At 42.9% G+C, this 25,767-nt stretch overlaps 1 protein-coding gene across 7 annotated transcripts in view; it reads right to left on the bottom strand.

Moving 5' to 3' along the window:
• Positions 1–1,341: 1,341 nt before the first annotated feature.
• Positions 1,342–25,767, bottom strand: part of LOC128848989 (beta-1,3-galactosyltransferase 5-like) — a 41,337-nt gene continuing 16,911 nt past the window's right edge. For 3 of the 7 annotated variants that reach the window (XM_054049302.1, XM_054049327.1, XM_054049337.1), the window contains 3 exons: positions 5,028–5,150; positions 4,794–4,848; positions 1,342–3,743 (listed from right to left, as the gene is read on the bottom strand). In XM_054049302.1, the coding sequence (XP_053905277.1) occupies positions 2,799–3,743; positions 4,794–4,808 (960 nt within the window). In that variant the 5' untranslated portion in view covers positions 4,809–4,848; positions 5,028–5,150 and the 3' untranslated portion in view covers positions 1,342–2,798. Of the gene's footprint in view, positions 3,744–4,793; positions 5,151–10,000; positions 10,103–16,838; positions 16,898–25,767 lie in introns of those variants that run through there. The other 4 variants (XM_054049344.1, XM_054049320.1, XM_054049352.1 and 1 more) reach the window with 4 other exon arrangements.

Below are 25,767 nucleotides of genomic sequence, written 5' to 3'. Positions count from 1 at the left end.
GAGAAGGTGTCTCTCACATCCCAGGTGAGTGCCCTAATCACTAGGCCAGAAGGTTTTCAGCTGTGAAGGTTTGCGTGTGCATCTCTCTCTCTCTCTCTCTCTCTCTCATGAGAAGGGGGCTGACCTGGTTTACGCTCCCAACTCCAGGACAGGCTTCACAGCTATGAATGCCAAATGGCGATAGGTGCCTAACTGCCTTTGAAGGGTTCCTACTGGCTAGCTTAGGCAGCTCCCCACTCAGCTTGGTGGCTTCTGTGAAGCTCTTTGTTAAGTGCCTGACTCTCTCCTGCATTGTATAGGGAGCCTGGGTGTCTAACTCAGGGCTGAGGAGTCCTCTAGGTGGCAGGGTGTAGCAGCACCTAAGTCCCTTTCTGGATTTAGCCCCAGCCTCTCTGCCTCAGTTCCCCACCAGTAAAATGGGGATAGCAGCACCTCACCAGGGTGTTGTGAGGATAAATATATTAACAATCAGGACTTGCTCAGACACTGTGTTGATATGTATTTATAGGGTGCCGAAGATGGAGATGGAACATCCTCTTCTGTCACTTGAAGTTCCAAGGCATCTGATTCTAAGATTCCAGTCTTAGCCTAGCTCTAGTCGTAGCAGCCTTTCCTTGGACATTTAACAATACTTTTATTGATAAGACATAGAAGTTATTCAGAAAAATAGTTTAGCTTCACATTTCCATGATGCTTTCTGCAAACAGTGTAATTTTTTACCCAAATGTTTTGTACCACAAAAAAGCATATTGTGGTGGCAGTTACAGTGGCAGTATCATATACTGTCTACTCTGGAAATAAAGTTATCCTGTTCTTGGCCATGGGAATTATATGCTTGCATTGGAAAAGAAACCTATCTCCTATTAGAGCAGTGGTTCTTAACCAGGGATCCGGGACCCTCGGGGGCCACGAGCAGGTTTCAGGGGGTCCATGAAGAAGGGCCAGTGTTTGACTCACTGGGGCCCAGGACAGAAACCCGAAGCCCCATCGCGTGAGGCTGAAGCCCAGGGCCCTGAGCAACTTAGCTTCACGGGGGCCCCTGTAGAATGGGGCCCCAGGCAATTGTCCTACTTGCTACCCACTAGCGCCGGCCTTGGCTTTTATACGTAGAGAACCAGTCATTGTGGCACGGGTGGGCCATGGAGTTTTTATAGCACGTTGGGGGAGGGGAGGCTCAGAAAGAAAACGTTTGAGAACCCTGTATTAGAGGACCTCTCCCCCAAGGTATTTTAGAGAAGGAAAGACATGACTCTTTGTTTTTAAAATAAATAACCCTTTTAGAAAAATGAATTTCAAAGCATTGGTTGCACTCTCAAGTAGAAGACAACTGGACACACAAAAAGCTGTAATAATCTTTTATTAAAATAGTATCATACATTAAGTTTTGTTACTTTGATATTTATATGTTCTATGCAAATAATGTAAAGACTGTCCTACTTTTTATATCAGCCTTAAAAAAGTTTCAGGTGCTAATTCAAGGGGAGAATAGACATATTTAAAACAATCACATTTTGTTACATCAAATACCCTATATACAAATAGCCTTTTTGTTCATTCCGCTTTTACATATATGTCCTGAGTATAATTATAACAATTGAGGCTGGGGTTTTGAAAAGAGACTGATGGAGTCAGTACCCAAATCCCATTAATATGATGGCGGCACCTCATTCTCTTCAGCCCCTTTGACAATCTCAGCATAAAGGGAAATGTGATGTTTGAGTTTAGAATTTTGCAGGATTTACTAATTCCTCTGAATTCAAAAATACACCTTCTATTGAAGGGGGAATATAGCATGTTGAAATACATTATTTATTTACCAACTCCAATATTCTGTCAGCACTGTTGATTTTTTCTTTCCATTGGGCTCTCAATTAAGCCCTGTATGCATGATTTTAAATGTGAAATGTATAATAGAAAACTAATGCAGTGATCTTAAAGGTTCAGAAGTTAACCTATGGAACTTAAGACCCTGCTCCTGCAACAGGCTCTGAATAGGTAGATCTGTACACCTGTGCAAAGCCCCATCAACTTCAGCAGTGTAAAGGATTTCATGCAGATGCATGTCTCTGCTCACACAGAGCTCATTACAGGAGTGTGGCCTAACCTTGTTATAATGTGTCAGGGAATGGACTTTGGACTGTAAACTTTTAATGTTAGGAAACAGAGAAAATGATAGAGAGAACCAACTGATAGGTAAGCATTCCCTGCCTTCTGCTGACATTACTGTAAGTGTTCGTACTGAGACAAAGCAGTTTTGTTGGTTTGTGCCCTGCAAGAAAATCCAGTGTTTGCAAATAAATACCAGCAAATTTGCAGAGGGGCAAGAGATTAAAATATTTATCAGTGTCTCTTTGACTGTACAAGTCCCCAGCCTAACTTCAGTGGCCAAGTTTTGCCTGACTAAAGGCTAGGGTTACCACCTTTGAAATGCAAAAAAAACGGCACCACCCAGAAGACAATTCTGCACATCCTGCCCCCAGTAGCCATTTACAGTATCTAGTGAGAGAGCACATATAGATAAGATTGATAACATCATTTTCTTACTTAAGCTGCAGAAGTGGGAACACTGCAGCATCTTTAGCTGGACACAGAAACTTTTAACATTAGACATCCGAGTGTAATGTGGTGATATTAATGCAAATCTTTAGACACATGTAAAAAAGGCAGATTAAATTATTTTTCTGGCACCTGGCAAATCCATAAAAAAAGGGCCAGGCTAGTCAAATACTGGCCAGGTGGTAAGCCTACTAAAGGCTGGTCCTGTAGCTTTTTTGTGTCACTTTGTTAGCTCAGCTATTTCATACATCTGGGCATTTTTCATCCATTGAGCTCTCCAGTGCATTCCAGTAGATCAGCAGGTCATGAGGTTTCACGTGATGGCATGTCACAATTTTCTTGAAGTGCCAAAGAGAGAACACAACCCTGCTTGGGAAGAATGTCGGTTCTGAATGAAGTTCCTCCAGATTGATTTTTAGTTTAGCAAGACACAGTCCTATGAAAACATCCTCCAGTTTAATAAACGGGATACTTTCTGAAATATTATAAACTTGACTAGCAACATCAGTGGAGAAAACATAACCAGTCCCTGAACAAAATGGAGGATACGTGCTTCCTGGATATTCATCTTTACTCACATACCATTTACTACATCTATTTCTTATTGGGAGCTCATTCGTCTTTAAAAAGCCTGTGAAGAATCTAGTACTTCTGTTTTTTCTTAAAAGAAGTTCAGTCAGGTAAAAGATATTGACAAACATATCTGAGTCAGTTTTCATCACAAACCTGGATTGATGACAAAATTTGTGAACCCATTCAATTCCCATCATTGTCTTTAAAGTCAAATTGTAATATGTGTCTATAAAATCCTTCTGGATAATATCTCTGTAATTCTGACTTTCAGCAATAATACCAGTTTGATCATTTTGATTCATGGTGGTTCCCAGAAGAAAATATGTCACAATGCGGTTGCCAGCAACTAGTCTGTGTTTCCCCCATGTTTGACGGATAGCCATCCTAGCTTTATTTTGGCCATGTGACGATGTCACAAGGAGTACCAGGAACGGAGGAGTCCTACTGCAGTCTATATCTGGCAACTGCAAAAACTTTCCACTCTCTTTTATAAAAGTCAGTGACGTGGCCTCTTCCTCCTTTAAACAGAATATACCGTTTTCAATCAAATACAAACAAGTAGAGGTCAATACTACAATTAAAAACAAAATCATTTTGAATCTCTTCAAAGCCATCTGAAGGAAACAAAAACAAATGGTAGATTAGAAAATAATCTTGCTCCTTTGTATACCAAACACTGTGCTATTGCTTGGGGATTTAAGGGTGTTCTCCCTTCTGTGGGACTCAGCAGAGCTTAGCCTGTCCCCCAACAAGATCAACACAGGAAGACCCACTCATGTCAAGGGCATCCATGCAGATACGCCAGACCCATCACAAGCTCTTTGCCTCCAACATGACATAGGAATATGACTATCAGAACTACACTGCCAGGAACTCTCCCACCAGCTAGTTCTCCAAGAATGCATCCCTAAAGAGAGAACTCTACAACATCGATTGTGGGAAGCAGGCAGGAGTTTTCCACAGCCCTGATGAGTCAGGATAGTAGTAATCTCTTTATACCTTATTTCTCCATTCATTTTTGACAGATGACCATGCCCTGAGTTCGCAAGCATGGGCCACTTAGAAGGCTAAACTAGACCAGTAGTCTCTCCTTATCTCCACCCCGCCATTTATAGTGGGAGCTGCATATCGATTCAGAAGTTGCTCCTATGCTTTCCTCCCTTTCTGGGGTCCCTAGGGAACAGAGTTGAGGTCTTGGTGGCCATTTTGAAAAGGATCAGCAGATAAGTTGAATTTTGTTTTTCTCTGTGTTGGTTCAAATTATTAAAACACAAAAAAGGAGGACTTTGCATTTTACTCCCCTTTTTGGAGGAAAGATGTCATAAAAAAAAGTTAAACAGAATAATTCATGCTTGTAACAGAAGAATATTCTTTGGTGATCTCTTAATCACTCTTATCCACTCAGTGCAAATCTTAATAGATAGAACAAGCCAGAAGAGCCACAAAGTCTTAGTGATGATCAAATAAAACCCTTCTACATTCATAGTTTAACTCCGAGTTTAACTCAATTATAATTGAATTATTTGCATATGTATAACAGGTGTGTCGCCAATATCCTTTGAAAATTGCAGTCACAAAATAAAATTTTAGAACAGCAACGAGTTTTAGAACAAAGGGAAAAGAGGGCAGAGAGAAGAGTATATAGAGTTATTTCTTCTTATGACCTTAGATAGTGCCATTCTCTAGCAGTTATTCTCAGCTCAAACTAGAGGTTCTTTCCTAGAATGTGGGGAAGAGAAAAAAAAATGGTATTAAAGAGACAGCTCTTTCTCTTTTTCCCCACGTACTCTTGATAGGGAAATTAGCTTGATCTTCTAAAATTAAAGTGTTGGGCTTCTACCCATGCAAGGAATTAAAAACATACATGGTGGCACATGTACAAAGGCAAGTTTACATACTTCAGAGGCGCGGGTTCCTTGGGAGCTTAATCCTCTGGCTAGGATTGTTCTGTGTAGAATGTCCAAAACCACTTCAATGTCCTTCTTTTACTCAAATTCAGATATGTACGCAGAACTTAGTCTCTGTGAATAACATGAAAATATCTGGTCACTAACATAAGTGTCCTTAAAGTTCTGAATACCTGTTCTTGTTGCCAAATCCAACTCACTTTACTCACTAGAATGGTCCCATTAATTTCAAGGAGACTTCTCACATGCATAAGGCAAACAAGATTCAGCTATTGCTTTATTATAGTTCATCTCCAGTCTGAGGCCTTCAGTGAACTATACATTGTTGAACTCAACTCCATTATTACTAGATAAATAGATTTATCCTCACAACAATCCTTTAAGTATCATTAGCCCGATTATACAGACAGGGAACTGAGGCTCAGAGAGAGATAAAGGTTGTTATCCTGAAAGTTGTTCCCTGCAAATGGATCCAGGCACCTCTGTGGGGTCAGTCCAACTCAGTGGGGCTCCATCAAGGTTCAGGGGTCTGCCCACACAGACCCAGTTGCAGATGTGTGGCCTAAATATCTAAAGCTGTGGCCACATAATATTTTCCGGCACTTTATAAAATTGTGGTTTACCCAAATTTACACAGAAAAACTGGGGGAGAGCCAGAAAGAGAATCCCCCTTTGCTGAGTTTGCATCCAATGCCTTAACCACAAGAGCATCCTTCCTGCTTACAAGTGAACAGGGGGAATCTGGAAGTTAAAAAATACTTAATATTAAACTAGGCAGCTTCCAAAACCACCCTGTTTGGGCTCATCTTTAGTTCAGTATGCTAGAGTTCTGTTAGCCTTCCTCACTGACAGCCGAGCTGCTGCTACCTTTCAGTGCCATAAAGCAGATATTGAAATTCCTCAAACTTCCAGCTCCTCTCAATGTATAAATTTTCTGTCTTGCTCAATGCATGCACCAGTGTTATATAGCTCAGTTTGCTGCATGGGGTACATGGGAATCAGAAGGGTCACAATGAAGTGAAAGATTGGTTATATGGTAGCATCCCTGCTCCATGCAGCCACAACTTGCTCCTTGTGCTATGGGCTATGGCTTGCCAGAAGGGGGAAGGCATCAAGGAACAGCCACTACATGTAAGAAAAACACTGCTACACATGTAACATGGTCCCCTAGGACTCCACTGTGAGTTACAGTACAACTTCTTTCACAGAGTACAGCTGTAATTCTTTCACCATGGCTTCACATACCACAGACGTTTGCCTGTTCAGAGTGTGGGGAGCCAGCCATTGGGCCCTTGCAAGTAGAGATGGTTGAAAACATCAATTATTTTTTGCAGGAAATTTAGAAAAATCCTCTTTGTCTTCCCTAAATTTCCTGGTTGCGGGGGAGTGGGACAGTTTTTATTTAAAAGGTTAACACTATGAAGCCAAAAACCAAAATATTCCATTTTCAAAACACATTTTTGGCAAAATGTTTCAGTTTTCAGTAAAAATGTTTGGTTTTCAAAAAATTAAATTTTTTTACCAAAATATTTTCAGATTTGACCAAAATGGATTTTCATTTTAGACATAAAGCCATTTTCAACCTAAAAATAAACTTTGGCCAATTTTTTTCAGACCCGTCTACTTGCAGACCCTATTGTCATTGATCGGGGTGGGGAAGATGACCAATGGAAGATGTCCCCAGATGTGTACAGTGTGCACAGGATTTTCTCATGGATCTTTGGGTTCTGAATGATTGCCTGGCCATACCGCTGCTGTAGTGACACATTTGCAGAGACTGCCTATGCGAGCCTGTGCTGTCTAGGTTTAGCCTCTTCAAAACCATGAATTTGTATAGGTAAAACTTCCCAGTCCACAGCATTTTGCCCAGAAAATGGAGGACATAGGCCTTGCTCCTTTCCGCCATGCACCTCCCTAAGAGTCCTTAATGGGCCTGTGTACCTGCACTATTGTGAATATTTTTCAAACATTAGCTGAGGCCCATGTGCCTATACAGAGTACTGAGCCATATCTTTCAACCTTACATCTATAACCCACACATCTCCTGGGTGTGGTGCTCTGTCCCCTCTAGTGGCACTGAGACCACTTAAAGATTAATGAGTCTACTACAGCCATATCTAAGGGCCTTGTGGCTTTTAGCTCATGCAGTAGATGCTCATGCACTAAGCTCCGGAGACCCCACATTCAATCCTGATCACCAGCGCCTGGGGTCTGTCAGTGTTACATGTGTGCCATAGTTAAGTGTGGTTTCCTTCAAAGTCATAACAGGATATTTTCAATATTCACCATATTAAGACTGGTTTAGGAGAAATACTCCTGGCGGAATTCTGCACCACAGTATGTGTGCAGAATTCATGTCCCCCACATATTTCTTTGCTTCCCTGAAGAAAACTGGCTTTCTGACAGGGAAGCAAAGGGAAGCTGCAAGAGCAGTCACGCACCACTCCCTAACTGTGCAGGTACATCGTTTCAGGCACCCGGAGCAGCCGGCAGAGAGGTAAATTATTGTGGGGCTGGAGACACCCCAGCCAGTGGCTTCTAATCTGAGCCAGGATCAGTTGCTAGTCTCATCTGGGCTGGCAGCAGGAGAGGGCAGGACTTCCTCTTTCCTTGCAAGGAGTGGCTGGGGCTGCGTCAAACCCACCCACAGAAACCTCCCCCAGCTGCAGGAAGCTCAGCATCCTCCCCTGCTTTCGGCCCCCATTGCTCCTCAGCTGTGGGGGGAGGGGTCACTGTATGTGGACCCGCTCCCCCATCCACACAACCCCCATGCATCCAGACCTCCCATACCCAGACACCCCTGCCAAGTTTCACCTGGTACATCCAGAACCCCCCTAGTCCTCCATATGCAAACCCCACCCTACTGAACCTCAACCCCTGCATCTGGAGCCCCACTTCACCCAGACCACCTGCCTCCAGACCCCCACCCCTGCACCCAGACCAATCCCCCTGAGCTCCCTGCACTCAAACCTCCACCCTGATGCACCACCCCCTGCACCACCCTGAGCCCTCGCAGCCAGATCGCCACACCACTGACCTCCAACTAGCTGCACCCAGACCCCCACCCCACAAAGACCCACTCCCCCAGCACCCAGACACTCCCCCACTGAGACCCCCACACCAAGACCCTTCCACTGAGCCCCAACCACCTGCACCTGGAAGCCCCTGCAGAATCCCATTGTCCCTGCACCTGGAACTCCACCAATGAGCCTCTGTGCATCCAAATCCACCCACACCTAAACCCCCCACACTGAGCCCCTCTACACTTGGATCCTGCCTGGTTGAGCCTGCCTGCCCCACACCTGGTGCACCTGGCACGGAGGTGCAGGGCCCCAGGGTGTTTCTGGGGCAGTACCAGGCCTTGTGCCGTGTCAGGGTCGTGTGCAGCCTCACCGCTGAGTCCGTGTCTCAGGGGTGGTGGGGGGAGGCTGCAGGGTGATCTCCCACCTTTGTGCAGCCAGTGGCCTGTGCTCCCTACTGCCATGCTGGAGCCTCTGCATTTATTTATTGACAAATAAAACTTGCAGAATTTTGAAGAATTTTAAAATATTGTATGCAAAATGTTTCATTTTTTGGCGCAGAATTTTTAAGTTTTTGGCACAGAATGCCCTCAGGAGTAGAGAAAGGAGCATCTTGTGTTTAAGGCACTGAACTAGAATTCAGGAGAGATGGCTTCACTTGGTGTCCCTTGAATAGATATGTGGACAGAGTTGGCACCGGGGTTTGTTGCAGGGATTAGTTCCTGGGTTAGTGTTTTTGTTCTCTGGTGTGTAATATGACATTATCATAGGACCTGGCCGCATCAGCCACACCATCAGGGGTTTGTTCACCTGCACATCTACCAATCTGATATATGCCAGCATGTGCCAGCAATGCCCCTCTGCCATGTACATTGGCCAAACTGGACAGTCTCTATGGAAAAGAATAAATAGACACAAATCAGACATCCAGAATTGTAACATTCAAAAACCATTAGGAGAACACTTCAATTTCCCTGGACACGCAATAACAGACTTAAAAGTGACAATTCTTCAACAAAAAAAACTTCAAAAACAGACTCCAACAAGAAACGGCAGAACTGGAATTAATTTGCAAACTGGACACCATCAAATTAGGCCTGAATAAAGACTGGGAGTGGATGGGTCATTATAAAAAGTAATTTTCCCTCTGCTGATACTCACACCTTCTTGTCGACTGTTGGAAATGAGTGACATCTACCTTGATTGCATTGGCCTCATTAGCACTACAAAAGTAACCAACTGTTGAGAATAGACCACTTCCACCTTAATGGAATTTGTCTCGTTAGCACTGACCCCCACCCCCCACTTCCCACTTGGTAAGACAGCTCCCATCTTTTCAGATATATACTGCTTACTATATTTTTCACTCCATGCATCTGATGAAGTGGGTTATATCCCACGAAAGCTTATGCCTAAATAAATTTGTTAGTCTCTAAGGTGCCACAAGGACTCCTCATTGTTTTTGCTGATGCAGACTAACACAGCTACCCCTCTGAAACCTGGTGTAGCAGTGTTTTACTGCTGCGTAGTCCCAAGTGAACGGTTGATTTCATCCCAAATTTTGACAAGTCTTGGGATGAGAGCTTAATCCCTTTAACGGTACACTGCAAAGCAAAACCAAAGTAATTGTCTGTGCCTTTTACTGCTGCTTTGGGGTGCATAAAGATAGCCTGCAATGAAGTGCACATATCCCGCACCTAGTCAGGCCGGGAAGTAAACAGGAAAAAAGAAAGTGAATTAAAAGCCTGCATGGAAAAAGAGAAGCCATGCCCCACTTCCCAAAAAGCTGGAAGGGTTGCCAAGTAACGGACAGATCATCAGGTTGGGGCCATTTAGACAGGGTACTATAGAGACAGAAGATTTAGAGGGGTTGACCCTTAAGGGAAAACAAATATAATAATAGATATTTATTATTAATAGTAGTAATAATAATAATGTTATTACCTTCCTTTGCCTAAGAGAGAACAGATGTGGACAAACACATGGGAGCCAAGACACAAACACAGCTATTATATTCTCCTTGCTGCCTGAGGAAGCTGTGCTGGGCTAGGTGGGAGAGATATATAAATAAATGTTTTAGCCTTTGCTTTGGAAACGTTCCTGTGGTGATCTTATGGGTGATTTCAGCTCCCCTTCATATTACAACAATATGTACCATCATTATTTGTGTTTTCCAAAGATCTTGCCAAGCTTTCCCAGCAAACTGTGCGAAGGAGAGGATACTATGGGCTAAATTTACAAAATAACGTAGGCATTGCGAGGCTGCGGGCTTGTCTACGCTTAAAATGCTGCAGCAGTGCAGTTGCACCTGCTCAGCTATGGCGCTTCAGTGTAGACAGGAGGGGTTCTGAGACATGGCAAGGGGAGGGTCCCAGAATCCAGGCTTCAGCATGAGCATAAACATCGGCACTGCTATTTTTAGCCCTCCAGCCTGAGCTAGAGCCACTTGACCCATTTTCTGAGACTCGATGCCGTGGGGTTTTTTTTTTGGTTGGGTTGGTTTTTTTGCCGTGTAGATGTACCCATAGGCTCCCTATCCAATGAATGGAGAGAGATGGGTGTCTAAGAATAGGATTCATAAAAAGCAGCATGCTAGGTGGCTCCCTGGCTAAGCTAGCTAATAGGAGTTGGCAAGGAGAGGGGTTTGTCCTAAGCCCTGCCCCCTCCAAGAGTTCGGCACCTAAGCCCAGGCTGGAAAGATGCACTTCTCTGCATAATAAAACCACCTCCAAAAGCTCTCCCGCCGGCCTAGCGCTGTCCACACCGGCGCTTATGTCAGTGTAACTTATGTCACTCAGGGGGGTGGTTTATTCACACTACATAGTACTGTAGACAGAGCCTACGCTGAATGAAGGAAATAAAAGAAAGTCACAGGAAAATTTTCCATCTTTTTGGCTTTTTGGTTTGAACTCTAGCCAGAGATTCTAATCTGAAGCCAGAGATCCCCAGGGTCTGTCTCCTGGGTCTGTCCTGAAAGACACTTTGAATTGTCAGATCACTACAACTCTGTCACTGTTAGGATTTAGAAAGTCAAACTCATTTGTGTGTATATGTTTGCTTGCTTTTGCGAAGCAGGGAGTTTTGCAAGGGAGTTTGGAAGGGGAGTGGGAAGGGAGCGAGGGTCCCTTGCTGGTTCTATCTGTTTCCCTTTATTCCCCTTAAAACCTATAAACCATACTACATTCAAAACTTCTTGCTTTAAACAACCCCTTCATTAACTAGGAGAAAATGCAGGCAGAAGCCCAGCTGCAGAGTGGGGGCTATCCAGCTTATTGCACTGAGTGCAGAATGTATGATTACCTGCCCTGTGGGCGGGTGGTGTATGTGTGCATTCAGTTCAAGGAGCTCCTGGCCCTCAGAGACCACGTATGGACTTTGGAGGCCAGGGTGGCGGAACTGGAGGAGCTAAGGAGGCAGAGAGGTATGTTGATGAGGCTTTCCGGGACACTGTAGAATTGTCCCACCTCCGGTCAGACAGCCCCTGCGCTGTTGAGGAGGATGAAAGGCCCAGGGAAGCAGAGCAGTCAACAGGAGCAGAGGGAAACCTTCCCATAGTTGGGATCCGCCTTCCAGATGATGCTGGGGTTACCTCTCGCACTGAGGTTACCTCTCCGGGGGAGGGAACTCCAGTTGCTAGGAAAAGGCAGGTGTTAGTAATGGGAGATTCGATCATTAGAAATGTAGATAACTGGGTTTGTGATGACTGGGAGAACCATATAGTGACTTGCCTGCCTGGTGCGAAGGTTGCAGATCTCTCGAGCCACCTAGACAGACTTATGTGTAGTGCTGGGGAGGAGACGGTGGTGGTGGTACATGTAGGTACCAATGACATAGGGAAGGGTAGGAGAGATATCCTGGAGGCCAAATTTAGGCTGCTAGGGAAGAGACTGAAATCCAGGACCTCTACGGTGGCATTCTCAGAAATGCTCCCAGTTCCACGCGCAGGGCCAGGTAGGCAGGCAGAGCTTCAGAGTCTCAATGCGTGGATGAGACGATGGTGTACAGAGGAGGGGTTTAGATTCATTAGGAACTGGGGAAACTTTTGGGATGTGGGGAGCCTCTACAGGAGAGATGGGCTCCACCTAAACCAAAGTGGAACCAGACTGCTGGCACTAAACATTAAAAAGGTTGTAGAGCAGTTTTTAAACTAGGAGATGGGGGAAAGCCGACTGCTGCAGAGGAGCATGTGGCTCGGACAGAGACTTCTCTTAGGAGAGAGTCTAATGATAGAGAATCTCCAGGTTATAGTCAGGAGCAGAGGATGGAGGAGGATAATGTAAGGGCCAGATCAGATGATAAACATTCACATAAAAAAGAATCTGACACATCAGAAAAGGGCAGACAAATAAACAGTGACAGGTTTTTAAAGTGCTTGTATACAAATGCTAGAAGTCTAAATAATAAGATGGGTGAACTAGAGTGCCTTGTGATAAAGGAGGATATTGATATAACAGGCATCACAGAAACCTGGTGGACTGAGAGCAATCAATGGGACACAATCATTCCAGGGTACAAAATATATTGGAAGGACAGAACAGGTTGTGCGGGGGGGGAGTGGCGCTATATGTGAAAGAAAATGTAGAATCAAATGAAGTAAAAATCTTAAGTGAATCCACATGTTCCATAGGATCTATATGGATAGAAATTTCGTGCTCTAATAAGAATATAACATTAGGGATCTATTATCGACCACCTGACCAGGACAGTGATAGTGATGATGAAATGCTGAGGGAAATTAGAGAAGCTATCAAAATTAAGAACTCAATAATAGTGGGGGATTTCAATTATCCCCATATTGACTGGGAACATTTCACTTCAGGACGAAATGCAGAGATAAAATTTCTCGATACTTTAAATGACTGCTTCATGGAGCAGCTGGTACGGGAACCCACAAGGGGAGAGGCAACTCTAAATTTAGTCCTGAGTGGAGCACAGGAGCTGGTCCAAGAGGTAACTATAACAGGACCGTTTGGAATTAGTGACCATAATACAATAGCATTCAACATCCCTGTGGTGGGAAGAACATCTCAACAGCCCAACACTGTGGCATTTAATTTCAGAAAGGGGAACTATGCAAAAATGAGGAGGTTAGTTAAACAGAAGTTAAAAGATACAGAGACTAAAGTGAAATCCCTGCAAGCTGCATGGACACTTTTTAAAGACACCATAATAGAGGCCCAACTTCAATGTATACCCCAAATTAAAAAACACTGTAAAAGAACTAAAAAAGAGCCACCGTGGCTTAACAACCATGTAAAAGAAGCAGTGAGAGATAAAAAGACTTCCTTTAAAAAGTGGATGTCAAATCCTAGTGAGGCAAATAGAAAGGAGCATAAAAGCTGCCAAATTAAGTACAAGAATGTAATAAAGAAAAGCCAAAGAGGAGTTTGAAGAACGGCTAGCCAAAAACTCCAAAGGTAATAACAAAATGTTTTTTAAGTACATCAGAAGCAGGAAGCCTGCTAAACAACCAGTGGGGCCCCTTGATGATCAAGATACAAAAGGAGCGCTTAAAGACGATAAAGTCTTTGCGGAGAAACTAAATGGATTCTTTGCTTCATGGCTGAGGATGTTAGGAAGATTCTCAAACCTGAGATGGCTTTTGTAGGTGACAAATCTGAGGAACTGTCACAGATTGAAGTGTCACTAGAGGAGGTTTTGGAATTAATTGATAAACTTAACATTAACAAGTCACCGGGACAAGATGGCATTCACCCAAGAGTTCTGAAAGAACTCAAATGTGAAGTTGCGGAACTATTAACTAAGGTTTGTAACCTGTCCTTTAAATCGGCTTCTGTACCCAATGACTGGAAGTTAGCTAATGTAACGCCAATATTTAAAAAGGGCTCTAGAGGTGATCCTGGCAATTACAGACTGATAAGTCTAACGTCGGTACTGGGCAAATTAGTCGAAACAATAGTTAAAAATAAAATTGTCAGACACATAGAAAAACATAAACTGTTGAGCAATAGTCAACATGGTTTCTGTAAAGGGAAATCGTGTTTTACTAATCTATTTGAGTTCTTTGAAGGACTCAACAAACATGTGGACAAAGGGGATCCAGTGGACATAGTGTACTTAGATTTCCTGAAAGCCTTTGACAAGGTCCCTCACCAAAGGCTCTTACATAAATTAAACTGTCATGGGATAAAAGGGAAGGTCCTTTCATGGACTGAGAACTAGTTAAAAGACAGGGAACAAAGGGTAGGAGTTAATGGTAAATTCTCAGAATGGAGAGGGGTAACTAGTGGTGTTCCCCAAGGGTCAGTCCTCGGACCAATCCTATTCAACTTATTCATAAATGATCTGGAGAAAGGGGTAAATAGTGAGGTGGCAAAGTTTGCAGATGATACTAAACTGCTCAAGATAGTTAAGACCAAAGCAGACTGTGAAGAACTTCAAAAAGATCTCACAAAACTAAGTGATTGGGCAACAAAATGGCAAATGAAATTTAATGTGGATAAATGTAAAGTAATGCACATTGGAAAAAATAACCCCAACTATACATACAATATGATGGGGGCTAATTTAGCTACAACAAGTCAAGAAAAAGATCTTGGAGTCATCGTGGATAGTTCTCTGAAGATGTCCACGCAGTGTGCAGAGGTGGTCAAAAAAGAAAACAGGATGTTAGGAATCATTAAAAAGGAGATAGAGAATAAGACTGAGAATATATTCTTGCCCTTATATAAATCGATGGTACGCCCACATCTTGAATACTGCGTACAGATGTGGTCTCCTCATCTCAAAAAAGATATACTGGCACTAGAAAAGGTTTAGAAAAGGGCAACTAAAATGATTAGGGGTTTGGAACGGGTCCCATATGAGGAGAGATTAAAGAGGCTAGGACTCTTCAGCTTGGAAAAGAGGAGACTAAGGGGAGATATGATAGAGATATATAAAATCATGAGTGATGTGGAGAAAGTGGAGAAAGAAAAGTTATTTACTTATTCCCATAATACAAGAACTAGGGGTCACCAAATGAAATTAATAGGCAGCAGGTTTAAAACAAATAAAAGGAAGTTCTTCTACATGCAGCGCACAGTCAACTTGTGGAACTCCTTAGCTGAGGAGGTTGTGAAGGCTAGGACTATAACAGCGTTTAAAAGAGAACTGGATAAATTCATGGTGGTTAAGTCCATTTGTCAGAGGGTGCGGATGGATGGCAGGAGAGAGATCACTTGATCATTGCCTGTTAGGTTCACTCCCTCTGGGACACTGGGCATTGGCCACTGTCGGTAGACAGGATACTGAGCTAGATGGACCTTTGGTCTGACCCGGTATGGCCGTTCTTATGTTCTTATGTTCTTATGCTTTAACCTGTAAATAACTCTATTTCTTTTTTCCTAGTTAATAAACCTTTAGGTTGTTTATAACAGGATTGACTACAGGCATTATTTTTGGTGTAAGATCTAGGATACCCTTTGATCAAGTGACTGGTCTCTTGGGACTGGAAGCAACCCGAATGTGCTGTGATTTTTGGTGTAAGTGGCTATTTATCACTAAATCAAGTTTATCTGGGTGGCAAGATACACTGGAGAGTCTAAGGGGACTGTCTGTGACTCCATGGTAAGACTGTTCTAGTGATCCAGGAGTTCACATTTGTCACTGGCTTGGTGAAATTTAATTATACAACACACCATCAGCTTGGGGTGTCTGCCCTGTTTTTGACAGTCTGCCTGAGGTGAGCATTCACAGTCATGAGACACTCCAGACAGACAATGGTGTTTCCCATGCTCATAGTGCAGGTTTTCTTGATCCTTTAACCTGTCCAATTTTTCCACTATTTTTTTACAATTGTTCTTTAATATATTGTATTTGGTTTAAACTCAGTGTAGTGGTCACTGGGCCTGGGAAGTGGTTGGTGAGGAGAGAGTACCCCAGAATGGGGACACTGTAGCCACTGTCCTGAGCGGCCCAGGATGAAACTGGGGGTTAAGCCACCCAGGGATCCTGGGCCCAGCCTTATCCGGGTTACAAGGACTCTGCCGCATAGGACAGAGAAAAAGAAGTCCTCAGGGTCAGGCAGGCATCTCAGTAAAGAGAGTTGGGGCAGGGACTTGGACCCTTGTGCCATCCGATTCCATCGGGGTAGTATAGAAGCCAGGAAGGTTCCCTACTTTAGCAGTACCATTCCCCTCAAGAGTGATGAGGAAACTGAGGTACAGGAATGTGTGTAGCTGTTTATTACTTTGTCTAGGTCTGTATACTTCTTGTGCTAGATAAAGAGTGATTGGTTTTTAGAACACAACAAAGTCTGTGTGTTCAGTTATCAAGTGTCCCTAAGGATCTGAGCTGTAAACCAGAGTAATCACAACGTTGGAGCTTTGGGGAAAAGTTGTGCTTAAGCTACTGAGAAGTCTGGGGGTGTCAGCACTGGTCCTGGGGGCCTAATGCAGGTGGGTTCCATGTTGATGAAGGAGTAACGTGATCGAGAGCCTATGTCCAGGAAGTGTTCCAGAGAGGCCAAGAAAAAAGAGAGCGCTGCTTACCCAGACCATGAGAAATGTAACAGCACACAAGTCTAACATGTTAGGACCCAAACACAGCAACCTCGTGTAGTTCTAAGAGGGTGCTGTGACACCTTAGCACACCCACATATAATGCCCTGGGCATTGTTTCCTGTTAAATATAGCTTTACAATGTTCTATTTATACGTTTAAAGGAACTGACCCTCTAGAAAAGGTGTTCTGTTAAACCAAAGGGAAAATTGAAGACTGTCATCTGACTTGGAAGCACTTCCTTTAGGCCCCATTAATTATTACATTTATTTATACTGTACCAGAGGTGTAAGGTTGCCGGGCATACAGGATCAGGGAAAATATTCCAGCCATAGGGAGAGTCTAGAGTCCTTGTGAGAAAAGGAGACCAAAAATGTCAATTTAAAAAAATATTCTACTCAGTTATTCTGATGCAAATCTAGAGTAATGCCCTGAATTCAGTGGAGTTACTTTAAATTGGCACCAGTGTTACTGAGATCAGAACATGGCCTAATGAGCCAGCTACATCACCTTTGTGTGCTTTGGGGAACTTATTTCCCCCTCTCTGTAGTAAAAGATAAAAAACTAACAAGAGACTCAAAAGTCTTATGACACAAAAAGTAGAAGTCTGTTGTTAAATATCAAACAGAAGGGCAGGTCCTCATCTGATGTAAATCAGCGTTGCTCTGTTCACCCCAGTTTACACTAGCTGAGGATCTGAATTAAAATGGGGTTACTATTTACTACAGAAAGTGTCTGTCTACTTTTGTTTTTTTCTTAAATGGAAAAACTCAAAAAACTTTCATTGGGGCCAAGAGCTACCAGTTCTCCTCTATCCACTATCTATTGAATGGAGCCAAAATGTCAATACAAGGTTCATAACTGTGTGTTAATTTAGGGATAGAATTTCTGCAGAATTCTTCATCGTGCAGTTGCGCAGAATTCCCCCAGGAGTAACATGGATTGGATGCTTGTGTGAATAACAAATAATCCAGAAATACCTCAAAGAAGATTTTTTAACCTCAAGACTTTGGAAGGGCCTCATGGTATAAACCAACCTCTAACTAGTAGGAGCTAGGAAAAATCATTTGCTATGGGCAAATTATTCCATAACAACGTAGTGTCAGGTTCTTGCAATTTCCTCTGAAGCATCTGGTGCTGGAGACAGGATCCTGTACTAAACAGATCCTTGTCTAATCTGGCATGGCAATTTCTGTATTCCGACTGCCTAACCCAAAACCCACTGAAGTCAATAGGAGTTTTTCCATTTACTTCAATTGGCTTTGGATAAGGCCCCTAGTGTATTCTTCATATTCACACTTGAAATTATCACGTCTCTTTCAAAATTCTATAGCACTTCATTGCAACAGCTGAAAATAGCTATATTAAACAGACATACGTAATATAGCAGAGTTTAGGACATACTGTACAGTACGGTGTCAAGTATCAGGGGGTAGCCGTGTTAGTCTGTATCTACAAAAATAACAAGGTGCCACCAGACTCCTTGTTGTTACTGTACAGTACGTATTCAAGAACCAGGGTCCTGCATAGACTCCCTTACTAATGTAAGATTCCCAAGAACTTGGTGGCTTTTGTAGCTTAAAGGTGATAGTACTGCATTGTCTCTTATGGTGATAGCTGCATTAAATTCTTTATGACGTAATATTGCTCTTAAAACAGCACTTGTCCCTTTTGAGGTTTGTGTTTACTATCTTTTGGTGAGTAGGATGTTAGCAATATCCGTGTTCTCGTTACCTTATCGTCTGAGATTGCATCACCATGTGCCATAAACTTAATACATTTCACATTGTATATAGTGGAACCGCTCTTTCTCTTTTTAACTGACCTGTGTGAAGACAGTCAACTGCATTGGATTTCCATAACTAAGTATGTGGCCGATAGGATCAGAATTTAGCGTATTGTTCTAATGTTCTGGAGTGTTTCCAATTCAAAACAAGCTTCCGAATTGTTTCTTAACTTGCCATAACCCAGAGGACTAAAGTTAATGTGATTAGCTTTATACAAAAACTAAATAATTTGCTGTTAAACTTGCAGGGTCCAAGCACATAGGTAAACATAGGCATAGGCGCCAACTCCATAGGTGCTCTGGGGCTAAAGTAACCATGGGGAAAAAATAGTGGGTGCTCGGCACCCACCAGCAGCCCCACGAATCAGCACCTTTCCCCCCCTCCCAGCACCTCTCACCCGCCAGCAGTCTGCTGATAGTTCCTCCCCCTCCCTCCCACACCACGGATCAGCTATTCAGCAGCGTGCAGGAGGCACTGGGGGGGGGGATGAGGAAGAGCAGGGGCAGGAAGAGGCGGGGTTGGGCCAGGAAGAGGCAGGGCGGGGATCGAGCAGCCCCCGGGAACAGAGGAAGTCGGCACCTATGAACATAGATATGACCAGGGAATAGAGTTTATACAGAGAGACACAGTAACGACTTGAGTCAAGTTAGTAATAATAGTTCTCTTTTTCTAGCTACATAGGGTCAAATTAAACACTTACATAAGTAGTCCCTTTGAAGTCAGTGGAACTACTCGTGTGTGTAAAGTTACACACAGGTAACTCTTTGAAGGATCAGGCCCTGACAATAGCAAACAATGACATTTTATGCTTTGTGTGAGTTATTTTTTGTCTGCACCTAGTTGGATACAAAAATCAGTTTAGTAGGTTGCACATCTTCTGTGAGTCAGAAGAGCTGGATTCTATTCTTGGCTGTGCCACTGGCTTGTTCTGTGACACTGGGTAATTCACGTAACCATCCTGGGTATTAATTTCGCTATCTGTAAAATGCTTTGAGATTTTTTGATGAAAAGTACTATCTATGGGCCAAAGTTTATTTTTAATATTGAGAAATGAATGGCTAAACAGTCCGCATTGGAAAAATATTTATTCCCTTTCCGTCTCACTTTTTGAAGATTAAGAAAACAAAACAAACTACTTATATAGGGCCCAATTCTGCTACTTTTATTCATACTGAATAGCACCTTCTGCTATCAGCAGTCTCATTGCAATCACTGGGACTGCTTGCAGAGTGAAGTACTACTACCATCATGAACATGGATCACAGGATTTGGCCTTCAATTAAATTCTATATTGTCTGGCAATAAGCACTTTATTACAGAAACTGGCACACAACAAGTACAAAACCAACATGGATAAATCTAAATCTAAACAGCATAAATTCATCTTGCTTTTGTAACCTGAAGGTTTCTAGATTTTGCCCCTGACAGAATGGCAAGGGGACAGAACCCCAGGAGGAGGGACCAGGGTAGGACTGTTATAGGGGTAGGTGAAGGGAGGATTTTATTTCAGAGTAAGAACAAACCAAAAGCCTTGTTTCTTCTTCTGGTGTTTACTCTGTTTAGTGTCACACATGCTGGCTATCATACTGAAAGTACTTTTTCCAGTTGTGGTTTTGTTTTTCAAACAAAAGATAAAACTGTGTCATAAATGTTTATATGGCTGTAAATATATGAAAACCCACTATTTAAAACAAAGTTGAAATTACATAACAATGGCTGTGCTCTCCCTCTACCAGGCTGATACATGTACGCTGGATCTTACAGTAATCTGATTGCTATAAAGCAGGTTTTAGAATGGCCACTTGACCCAACAGAATTTCTCCAGTCCAACTTCCTGGCCAAAGGAAGATTGCCTCCATTAATACATTTTCTTTTTCTTTTCTTTTTTTTTTAATGTTTTTATATTTTGGAAGATATCCCATAAGTAGTAATTATTGCTACATCACTGAGAAAATAGAAGCTTATACATAGGAAGAAATAAGATCAAAATGTCCTTAATAATTAAAAAAATATATATTAACACTTGAGGGAAAATCATAGAGTCATAGAACTGGAAGGGACCTCGAGAGGTCATCTATTCCAGTCCCTTCACTCAAGGTACGACTAAGTATTGTCTAGACCAGTGGTTCCCTAACTTGTTCCACCGCTTGTGCAGGGAAAGCCCCTGGCGGGCAGGGCCAGTTTGTTTACCTGCCGCATCCGCAGGTTCGGCCGATCACGGCTCCCAGTGACCACGGTTCGCTGCTCCAGGCCAATGGGAGCTGTTGGAAGTGGCAGCCAGTATGTTCCTCGGCCCGCGCCGCTTCCAGCAGCTCCCATTGGCCTGGAGCAGCGAAACACGGCCACTGGGAGCCACGACCGGCAGAACCTGCTGACGCGGCAGGTAAACAAACCAGCCCAGCCCGCCAGGGGCTTTCCCTGCACAAGCGGTGGAACAAATTTGGGAACCACTGACCTAGACCATCCCTGACAGGTGTTTGTCCAACCTGCTCTTAAAAATCCCCAATGATGGAGATTCCACAACCTCCCTAGGCAATTTATTCCAGTGATTAACCACTTTGACAGTTAGGAAGTTTTTCCTAATGTCCAACCAAAACCACCCTGGCTGCAATTTTAGCCCATTGCTTCTTCTCCTATCCTCAGAGGTTAAGGAGAACAATTTTTCTTCCTCCTCCTTGTAACAACCTTTTAGGCACTTGAAAACTGTTATCATGTCCCCTCTCAGTCTTCTCTTCTCCAGACTAAACAAACCCAATTGTTTCAATCTTTCCTCATAGGTCAGGTTTTCTAGACTTTTAATAATAACACATGCATCCGAAGAAGTGGGCATTCACCCATGAAAGCTCATGCTCCAATACGTCTGTTAGTCTATAAGGTGCCACAGGACTCTTTGCTGCTTAATCATTTTTGTTGCTCTTCTCTGGACTTTCTCCAATTTGTCCACATCTTTCCTGAAATGTGGCGCCCAGAACTGGACACAACACTCCAGTTGAGGCCTAATCAGCACAGAGTAGAGCGGAAGAATTACTTCTCGTGTCTTGCTTACAATATTCCTGCTAATACATCCCAGAATGATGTTTGCTTTTTTTGCAACAGCGTTACACTGTTGACGCATATTTAGCTTGTGTCATAACTATAAAGGGAAGGGTAACAGCTGTCCTGTGTACAGGACTATAAAATCCCTCCTGGCCAGAGACTCCAAAATCCTTTTCCCTGTAAAGGGTTAAGAAGCTCAGGTAACCTGGCTGGCATCTGACCAAAGGACCAATAAGAGGACAAGATACTTTCAAATCTGGGGGGTGGGAAAGGCTTTTGTTTATGTTTTTTGTTTGGGAGTTCGTTCGCTCTTGGGACTGAGAGGGACCAGACATCAATCCAGGTTCTCCCCATCTTTCTAAACAAGTCTCTCATATTTCAAACTTGTAAGTAAATAGCCAGGCAAGGTGTCTTAGTTTTACTTTGTTTTCTCAACTTGTAAATGTACCTTTTACTAGAGTGTTTATCTTTCTTTGCTGTACTTTGAACCTAAGACTAGAGGGGAGTCCTCTGAGCTCTTTAAGTTGATTACCCTGTAAAGTTAATTTCCATACTGATTTTACAGAGGTGATTTTTACCTTTTTCTTTAATTAAAAGCCTTCTTTTTAAGAACCTGATTGATTTTTCCTTGTTTTAGATCCAAGGGGGTTGGATCTGTATTCACCAGGAGTTGGTGGGAGGAAGGAGGGGAAATGGTTAATTTCTCCTTGTTTTAGATCCAAGGGGGTTGGATCTGTATTCACCAGGAGTTGGTGGGAGGAAGGAGGGGAAATGGTTAATTTCTCCTTGTTTTAGATCCAAGGGGGTTGGATCTGTATTCACCAGGAGTTGGTGGGAGGAAGGAGGGGAAATGGTTAATTTCTCCTTGTTTTAGATCCCAGGGGGGTTGGAACTGTATTCACCTGGAGTTGGTGGGAGGAAGGAGGGGAAATGGTTAATTTCTCCTTGTTTTAGATCCCAGGGGGGTTGGAACTGTATTCACCTGGAGTTGGTGGGAGGAAGGAGGAGAATGGTTAATGTCTCCTTGTTTTAAGATCCAAGGGGTTTGGATCCGTATTCACCAGGGAATTGGTGAAGGTCTCTCAAGGCTTCCCAGGGAGGGAATCCATTGGGATGGTGGCAGCGGACCAGAGCTAAGCTGGTAGTTAAGCTTAGAAGTTTTCATGCAGGCCCCTACATTTGTACCCTAAAGTTCAAAGTGGGGATACAGCCCTGACAGCTTGTGATCCATTATGACCCCCAAATCCCTTTCCGCGGTACTCCTTCCTAGGCAGGGCCGGCTCTGGCTTTTTGGCTGCCCCAAGCAAAAAAAAAAAAACAACCCGGGACAGCCAGAACGACAAAGCAAAAAAAAAAAAAAAAAAACTTGCGGCGCGGCCAGAGCACGGGTGCAGGGGGACCGGCTGGGAGGTGGGGGAGGGGGAAGGAGCGGGCGGGAGAGAGAGAGAAGGGGGCGGCCAAGGCTACAGCAGGGGCGCTGCCACGTGGCCCCTCCCGCTGCGCCGCCTCCTGCCGCCTGCCGCGAGGGCTCCGCTCTGGTCGGTGGGGAGGGAAGGAAGAGGACTGCCCTGCAGGGCGCTCTGGTTCTCCGCGCAGCCGCCCCCTACAGGGTGGCCGGAGTGGAACAAAACAAAACAAAAAAGTGGCCGTGCCGCCCTAGGATTGGGCAGAATGCCACCTCGAACAATCTGCCGCCCCAAGCACCAGCTTGCTCAGCTGGTGCCTGGAGCCGGCCCTGTTCCTAGGCAGTCATTTCCCATTTTGTATGTGTGCAACTGATTGTTCTTTCCTAAGTGGAGTACTTTGCATTTGTCCTCATTGCATTTCATCGTATTTACTTCAGACCATTTCTCCAGTTTGTCCAGATCATTTTGAATTTTAATCCTATCCTCCAAAGCACTTGCAACCCCCGAGAGCTTGGTATTGTCTACAAACTTTATAAGTGTGCTCTATACTAATAATACTACCATATAATATTTAAGTGGTAAAATATTTCCTCTTGAAAGTTACACACAGTCAAGCTGTATATTTATTTTAAAAAATAAACAAGTCATTATCTGTATGAAATTTTAGTTTGTATTGACTTCAGTAGTGCTTTTTCTGTAGCCTGTTGTAAAACTAGGCAAATATCAAGATAAGTTGATATGCCCCCTGGAAGACCTCTGCGTACCCCTAGGGGTACGTGTATCCCTGGCTGAGAGCCACTGATCTAAACCAATCCAATTAAAATCAACCCCATCATCACTATTTTTCTTGGTATGTTGATTTTAAAAAGTTACAGCATCTTCATACTAAACTATATATCTATTTGTTCTCAACAATAACACAAAGTTTAACAGACTTGAAAGTGGCAAATCTTCAACAAAAAAACTTCAAAAACAGACTTCAACGAGAAACTGCAGAACTGGAATTAATCTGCAAACTTGACACCATCAAATTAGGCCTGAATAAAGACTGGGAGTGGCTGCGTCACTACAAAAAATAATTTTCCCTTTGTTGATACTCAGCCCTTCTTGTCAACTGTTGGAAATGGGCCACATCCATCCTAATTGAATTGACCTCGTTAGCACTGACACCCCACTTGGTCAGGCAACTCCCATCTTTTCATGTGCTGTATATTTATACCTGCTTACTGTATTTTCCATGCCATGCATCTGATGAAGTGGGTTTTAGCCCATGAAAGCGTATGCCCAAATAAATTTGTTAGTCTCTAAGGCGCCACAAGGACTCCTCGTTGTTTTTATTTAATGACAGTAGATGTTGAGATTCAAAAAGTTAAAGCTTTATAACTGCTGAAACACAAACTGTCAACATTAGATGTCAAAATGTTTGCCTTAAATCAAATTCTTAAGTTCTCAGGCAGCATTTTTCTTTCTATGACTATCTGTAAAATTGATTATTATCGATGGAAATTGTTTTTCTTCGGTTTGTGTGTTTATGATGAAGTTGATGTTTAACAACATGTACCATTAAAAATCTAATCCTTCCAAGCCTATAAATAGCTCTTGCTTCATGAAAAATTATTTATTGCATCCTCATTTACAAATGCTTACGGAAAGCTGTGCTGACATCTAGTATTGAATTTTTATAATTAATCATTTAAGTGAAAAAGGAAAAACATAAACATGATATTTTTAAAAAAAGATGAGGGGCTTTCTCTTGTTACTTGGGAGTGATCTAAATGGATATAAACAACAGTGAAAAGAAAGGATACACAGAGCTGCAAATATATATTTGAACAAAAGAGAACATATTAGCGATTGACATGTTACAGACATTGCTATCAAATTTCTGAGACGATCAGTAAGATTTAAGAACAACCCAATGAGTTTTCAGTCATGTGCATTGTTTTTAAATCGGAATATCTTCTGGAAGGTTTCTTTTCCCATTTTAGCCACTTTCAATGCCCATGTAAGAAACATCAACGCAGTACCCCTACCATTCTCTGCCCTTTCACACCATGCCAATTCTTGGCTTGTTTGTTTTTTAGTATTTTGAGGGGTGTTGGTTTCTAGTGTATAATTTTTTTAACTTTGTCTTTTAACTATCGTATATATGTGTGAGAAGGGGAGTTTGGTGCTTTTTAAGGGTAATGATCCTGGAAGTTGTCCAGTCTATTCATACAACTAGCATGGCGCAGACAGTGGCTATGCAGGCTTCCTTTACTCCTCCATTCATGTGCCAAACCTACACCTGGAGGGAACACTTCCAACTATTCATTATGGCTAAGTAGTGCCAGGCAAACATTAACAAATACACTCACAGGCCCTGAACCTGTAAGATCAGACTTGTGCTTACTAATGTAAGTAGCCCCAGCTTCAAGGTGACTGCTTATGTGCATAAGAGGCCCTGTGATTGTTTTCTTAATGGTTTGCCTAGAAGTAGGGGGGAGGGGAAATGCCTTAATAGTTGGAAGCATATCCTTCCAGGTGAGGTTTCAGGCAAACTGAGGAAGCAGTGAGGGAACCTGCGTTGCTGTTGCCTCTTCTGTGGGTAGGTAGGACAATTTTCAAGACCACTATGGCACCTTTCAAGAGCAACACCTACGCACTCTTATCAGTTAGATTATTTATTTATCAACAGTTTAGGAATTCTCAATCAATATATGGCACTCACGCTGAATGTTAAATACTGTGTGTATCTTCTTGCTTAATTTTATACATAACTATAAATACTTTAAAAATAGCTAATGTAACAATTTTTAAAAATACTTGAACATCTGCAGATATTCCGTGCTGTGTCAGGACCACATGCTGCATGCTTTGTTCATTCTCGCAAACCCACTGATTTGTGGGGTATGACTTAGGGTGTAAATACTTTGTGGCCTGAAAATTTCAACCAGCTCTAATGAAAAACAAATTGAAAAGTAATTGCGATAATTATCAGT

Source organism: Malaclemys terrapin, chromosome 1, assembly GCF_027887155.1.
Source record: "Malaclemys terrapin pileata isolate rMalTer1 chromosome 1, rMalTer1.hap1, whole genome shotgun sequence".
Classification (NCBI taxonomy): domain Eukaryota; kingdom Metazoa; phylum Chordata; order Testudines; family Emydidae; genus Malaclemys; species Malaclemys terrapin.
This window is presented reverse-complemented; position numbering and strand designations above follow the sequence as displayed.